We start from the raw sequence: 6,401 nt of genomic DNA, 5'->3' as shown, positions 1-6,401 counted from the left end.
CACACTATACTGTATCATAAAGCCAAACAGATACAATTTATCTATAATGCAGTGCAAGAGAGAAACATTATTCTTTTTGGTACAGTATAGACGATAGAGTCAATTTGTCATTTATGGAGATATGCGTCAAGCCACAGGTCCCCTGAGTTTTTCAGAGACCTGGAAAAGAAAAAGAGAAAGAAAAATACAAAAAATAAGTGATGAATAATAGATAAGTGGGCCGTGTGCCCAATCCTCTCTGTCATGAATGTAGTCTAGCTAACAGAAACACAGTAATACAGATGCTGTGAAACTCCCAAAGCTTATGAATCATTCATTGCTAGATTTACACAAATTGTCACTACATTGGGTAGCTATCTGTCAAATGCACATGTATAAGGTGAATTCATGTGTGTTTCAGACTAATGCGCATGTATGTTCCCCTTCCAGCCCTCTCAAACTGTCAGTAGCATTCGGCCTCTATAACCTCAAGGCCGCCCATCCTGGCAGTCTGTTACAAATGCATTTCCTTGTATCTCCAACTAATCCACAGATTACTTCCTATTTAAGGGTCTCTGTAACGCAACCTCTTACTTCACTCACCTGACAACATCAGTGAGGCCTTGCCGCATTGTCTTCACCAGGTAAGGAATCCCATGTTTCTCACACACTGCACGCACCAGTGGGGCCACTAGGTGGTAGTTGTGACGCGGCATGGTGGGAAACAGACTTTGGCAGAGAAGAGGAACAGAAGGCATCCATTAGACATAGAGTAACAGTATCCAACATGTCTCAACATTTGTATTTAAGGGAATGGTTCGACTCAGAATGAAAATTCAGTCATTATCTACTCATCCTTGTGTCAGTCGGAGCTTGCTAGAAGTTGGCAGGAGCAACAAACATGCAACAGTTTGAACTTAGAACCTGTAGTTCCACTTCAGCCTTCTCCCAAACCATTGAAGTTATCTTTTTACAGCTCAAAAAAAAAAGCAGCTCATCCAAACAATTGCACTGTGGGTCCAAAAGTCCAGATAATGATGAATTTTGGATAGTGCAATCGTTTGCCTACAAAACACTTGGATTATACTGCAGCTGTTCTGAGAATTTTGATTGGATATTTTATGCTTAGATCTTTTTTTATCTTTTCTTTTTTGGAAGGGAGAAGGCTGAGGTGGAACTACGGGCGCTAACTCCGACATGGGGGTGAGCAGATGATGACTGAATTTTCATTTTGGGGGTAAACTATTCTTTAAACATTTCTCTCAATGTAGAGACAGGTTGCTTCCATGGTTTCACTTACTGGTGTTCGATTTGGAAGTTGAGGTGCCCGCTGAACCAGTCGTTGAAGCTTGACTGCTCAATGTTACAGGTGGCGTTCAGCTAAACCAGAGGATGAGACACAGAGTTCAGTAAGACAGGAGCATCTACAGAGTTCCCAGCAGCCAGAGGGTTTCATAGACAAGAGAAGGTACCTGCATGGTCAGCCAGTCCTGGTGTTTCTCATGGTCTATATCCATGGGCAGGTGGTTCATCTGAGTCACCCACACAAACCAGTGGCTCTCCAGAAACCTGCGTTGTTCATGACAATACAACACCAGTCACTGAATATGTTACACCATGTAATCGAAGTGCTACATAAGTATGTTTTTGATTTAATTCTCTTTCAGATCCTTTACCTGACGAAGCTGATGAGTGCCACTGAGCCAAAGAGGCCAAAGAAGGGGGAATAACAGCAGAAGTAGCGAAGGTAGTAGGACATGGACCAAGCCAGATCCTTCACAAGAGAGGTGGGTTGGTATCATTAATGTAATTGCTTTGTTATCAAGTAGAAACTAGCTTAATCATGACTTCATTGTAACAAATCTCCCTCTAATTTTTATTTATATCACATTCTCTATTTTTTTATTAAATAATGTTTCTTGTACTGTAAGCTACAATGGAGTTCATTCAATAACTATTATATTTAACCTGATGGAGTGACATATAGCATATATCCTTAATATAATAACATAAAATCTTCATATATGATTGCATTGTACTACACAGTAGCTGGCATCTTACCACCCAGTCCCGGCGGGAAAACATGGTGCGTAGTATCTGGATATGGAAGTACACTGGAATGAGCAGCGGTGGTCCAACTAAAACAGAACAGAGAGAGATAACAGTTATTTTTGCGATAGCGTGCTCGGTGCGAACCAAACAGCCTTTTCTGGGATGTGGCTGCTTCTTCAAAAAGGCAAACTTGAGTGTATAGAATTCCACGTTGTAGGAAGACAGCAACTGACAAGAATGGACTGCAACAATGTTCTGCTTTAATACATAATACTCTCTTTAGACTGTAACAAGCTGACGTGTTTCGACATTGTTGTCTTTGTCAAAGCTGTCTTCCTACAATGTGAAATTCTTCACTCAAGGTAACAGTTATTCCTGTAAAGCTTTCCTGATTTCATTCATTTTAAATTATTCAAAAAAAAAACATACCAAGAAAGAAGTACTGGTGCTGGTGATGATAGGGCATGAACTTTATCTTTTTTATACCATACTGTAACAGAAAGGGAACACTGAGTTAGATGAGCAGCTCGTGAAAGATTTAGAATAAGTAATGTAAGATGACAATTTGCAGTAGTCAGAATTATCAGCATTTTCCTACGTGCCTCCACTGGTTGTGAGTCTCCCACTACGAAGACATGCAACATGTTGACATCGGGGTCCTTGCTGAAGACGTTGGGCTTAGCGTGGTGCTGGTAGTGTCGATGGTTCCACCAGTTGGCAGAGGCGCCCTAAGAAAACATTCTTTTAATTTCTGTACAGTACTCAAAAGAGATAATACACAATGTGATGAAAAAATGTGATGAGAAAGTATAGCCCAATACCTTTAGATGACCAATGACAAACTTGTGCAATATGTGATTCCAGCCAGACTTCTTGAAGACAGACAGGTGGCCAAAGTCATGCTGCAGCCATCCAGCCTGGGACTAGGAATGAAGAGGAGAGAAGAGAACATTTTGAGATGTGCTTGTTGAAGAACATCCCCGATACCAAATGTTCATCAGTGAGGATGAAAGGTCACGCTGTTCACCCCTCACCTGAGCAATAGCCAGCACGACGGAGCACAGCAGGGTCGAGGTCCAGCTGGCCCCCCAGACCCAGAGGATCAACCAGGCCAGGGCCTCCAGCAGCAGGATGTGGCCCAGGTGGAGGCAGAAGAACAGGGGCTGAGCTCGAAACAGACCCTCCCGCTCCGCCTGCGCACGCAGGGTGTGGAAATCCTGTACAGCTGCTGCCTGAGAGCAGAGAAGATGGAGGAGAAGAAGGCACAGATACGTTCCTGTAGCTCAAAAGGTGATGCACTGTCTCTGATGCTGCCAGGGTTAGGGGTTCAAGAAGAATGTTTTAGTGCTATAGGACAGCGATTCTCAACCTTTTTCATATCAAGGACCCTCATTTAGTCCACATTAGAGCCTCGGACCCCCATTTGATGAGATTTTGTCTCTTGGACCCAAATCTGAGAATATTTTTATTGTTAGATATGATTTTGTCCAGAATTCCATTGTTGGTAGAGAGATAACAATGAATATGATCAAAATACACATTCTTATACATTCTCTAATAAATCTAGTAAATGAAACAATGCTGAAGTTTAACAATTCATCAGTTTGCTGGGGACCCCCTGGAACCCCCTCAAGGACCCCTTGGTGGTCCCCGGACCCCACGTTGAGAACCACTGCTATAGGAGATACAGCATCAGGAAAAGCAAAACATTAAGGCAATTTGAGTTAGTTAACACTTAAGGAAATAGGAGTATCGGAAAACTCAAATGTGGCAGGACACTGTTAGACTCATAAATAACAAAACAGATCTCTAAATGGTATGACCTACTTAATTTTGGCAGGTGTGTTTTTTTGTACATGATACTTATTATACCATTCTGTCACAGTGAGGCTTAACAGTGGGTATGAGGTTTAATATAAGGAAGCTGGGATGGGTCTCACATTTTTGTTTCGGTCCTGACTTGGCTCTGTTGCTGCCAGCTCACCAATCAGCAGGGGCTTCAGAAACTTTTGCACAAACTTTGGATCGGGATGAAAAGCAGTGAATGCCTCCTAGAACACAGAAATAATAATATGGTAATTTGATAGTGATGGTGCAGTGTGATACAGGATTGCAAATTATTAGGCCCTTGCCAGTGATGTAGTGGTAAATAAAGAGGTGGGTAAATGGCAAACCAGCAGAATAAACAAAAATGAATTATATTTTCAGAAAAGCATTAATCTATTCCCTTTATTCTTTTATAAAGATGACGTGAAAAAGCATAGTTACCGTGGCATCCTCTCCAGCATAGTGGCTGATGACCCGAAACCCACCTGGGTGCCTCTTGGCCCACTGGGTGATGTTGTACACCTTCCGATCGATGACGAGCCACTGGTCGTTCCTATGGCAGTGTCTCTGCACCTCCTCCCAGGTGTAAACGTTGCCACCTCGCCCGCCGCCCGGCTCTCCCGGCTCCGTCAGCTGGCCTCCGCCACCCATCTTCACACGAGCTGCTGTCTCTGGCGCGGGTCCAGCTGCACACCGAGGACCAGGCAACTGCAAAACCAAGGTGCAAAAAAGTGCTGAGAGTACGTTTAACACCCAGGTGTCAAACCGGTCTGCATTACTCCCCTCTAACAGTGAGAGAGTGTCCCCGGAGCCACAGATTTTCCAGACTCCATAGGGAGCAGGGCGCAGTGCCTTCAGAGGAAGAGCCTAACCTGTTGCTCTCTATACTTTAACCACGCAGTTGATTGTAACACTAGCGAGGTAAGACAACGAGCAATGCAATGTCTTCACAAATAATTGATGATGAAAACCGAGAAGCAGGATTGGCTTGGGCAGGGCGCTTTTTCACTTGGACTCTGCATCATTTGTCTTATATCAAAACTACCCGTGAATCTCAACGCTTCAAGTGTAAATCCTCAGAAAACCGATATTCTAGAAATAATCCATATTTAGGCTATACTGTGCGTTTTTTTTGGGCAATTCGTTTTCATCGCAACGCCTCTATTAATCGTAATTTTGTAATAATATTCCGTTAATGTGGATAAATAACACACAGAATAAACAACATACAGCTAATCAAACCCAAAATAGTCCATTGAATAACGCTTGGTGCCGCGTATAGATTAATCTACAATTATCGCAGATAACGGGTGGCAGCTATCTTACCTACAGGCCTACAGAGATGAAGAAAAACAGGACTTACAGTACTGGAATCCAGATTTAGCCTACTCTCCCTGCTTTTGAATCACATTAGCACAAATGCACACTTTTGCTCCCGTTTCGTACAGATCCATTTTAAATAGTTAACATCAAATTCATCCTCGTCCCTTAATGTGTTCACTGACTCATTCACCCACTCATTCACTACAAATTCCGAGCCGATCATTCGAGGGTTTCTGGGCCAATCCGCGGATATCCTGGACCACTGGCATATTTGCAATTGGCTCATAGCAGCCCATCCGAATATTGTGTCGCCTGTGCGCTCAGACATAAAGAGTTTGCGAGAGCACGTTGGTCTGACATACTCTCAATTACACAATTTCACATGTTCTCCAGAATGTGCTTGGTGATATATTTCAAAATGTGTGTGTGTGTGTGGGGGGGGGGGGGGGGGGGGGGGCTACTTAGAGAAGATGTCCAAGATGTCCATTCGAAATATATTTTGAGTGGCCATTTAAGAATAATTTAGATATACTATGCATATTATGTGTAAATCTATATTTACATAGATTTTTGCATATTTTGAAACATATAGGCTACTGTACATCTAAACATCTCCTTTATGTCCAATATATTCCATATTCCTTACCAGTATGGTAAAACAGTCTACACCTTCTTGTAAATTGGTCAATTTCTAGGCTGCTGCTGTTTGACTCCAGCAGCAACATGATAATAGTGGGACTGAAAGCACATGGACAGATATTCATTATATGTGTTATCAGCAGGCAACCATTAGGTTATAGTCTTTTAATTCACAAATATGTGTTTTCTTAGCATTTATGGCCGTAATTAACTAGTTTAATATGACAGGCCATTATCTTCTATTAACATCAACACAGCCTTCTAATACAGAGATTGTAAAATAGCATTTCATTAAAAAGTCAGCCATTATAATGAGAAAGCTGTCCATTGCAATGTAGCACACCTCTTGAGAAAATACTTTCAAATACCAGTAGATGGTGCAGATGTGCTCCTTTAAACATAACACCTTCCTTATCCTCATTTGACCCCGGAGATGCTGTGCGTTCAATACTAGCAGATATCAGTCCAATTTTGTGTTGCATCTGCCATGGCCTGGGGTATGGTAATATGAGCTAATCCGAAAATATATATTAAATAATTCAATATCACCCCAATGTGTTGCTTTATTATTAATGATCAGC

The 6,401-nt window shown here is 42.1% G+C and overlaps 1 protein-coding gene across 1 annotated transcript; it reads right to left on the bottom strand.

Moving 5' to 3' along the window:
* Position 1: 1 nt before the first annotated feature.
* On the bottom strand, positions 2-5,247 carry fads2 (fatty acid desaturase 2). Its single transcript, XM_071904797.2, has 13 exons — positions 5,222-5,247; positions 4,300-4,566; positions 3,972-4,082; positions 3,066-3,263; positions 2,853-2,954; positions 2,634-2,759; positions 2,461-2,521; positions 2,041-2,117; positions 1,656-1,753; positions 1,452-1,548; positions 1,280-1,359; positions 583-708; positions 2-159 (listed from the first exon to the last, which is right to left on the bottom strand). The coding sequence occupies exons 2-13, from the start codon at positions 4,507-4,509 to the stop codon at positions 108-110; spliced, it is 1,338 nt and encodes a 445-aa protein (XP_071760898.1). The 5' UTR covers positions 4,510-4,566; positions 5,222-5,247; the 3' UTR covers positions 2-107.
* Between the last annotated feature and the right edge of the window lie 1,154 nt (positions 5,248-6,401).

This window comes from Centroberyx gerrardi, chromosome 4 (genome assembly GCF_048128805.1).
Source record: "Centroberyx gerrardi isolate f3 chromosome 4, fCenGer3.hap1.cur.20231027, whole genome shotgun sequence".
NCBI lineage: Eukaryota > Metazoa > Chordata > Actinopteri > Beryciformes > Berycidae > Centroberyx > Centroberyx gerrardi.
This window is presented reverse-complemented; position numbering and strand designations above follow the sequence as displayed.

What these genes read in the sequence shown, in the direction of transcription:
- fads2 (XM_071904797.2), bottom strand. Translation starts at nt 4,509, where the DNA reads ATGGGTGGCGGAGGCCAGCTGACGGAGCCGGGAGAGCCGGGCGGCGGG. An exon ending in ATGCTGGAGAGGATGCCACG is followed by an intron (nt 4,083 to 4,299) that starts GTAACTATGCTT and finishes TCTGTGTTCTAG; the next exon opens with GAGGCATTCACTGCTTTTCA. An exon ending in TTTCCCGCCGGGACTGGGTG is followed by an intron (nt 1,754 to 2,040) that starts GTAAGATGCCAG and finishes TCTCTTGTGAAG; the next exon opens with GATCTGGCTTGGTCCATGTC.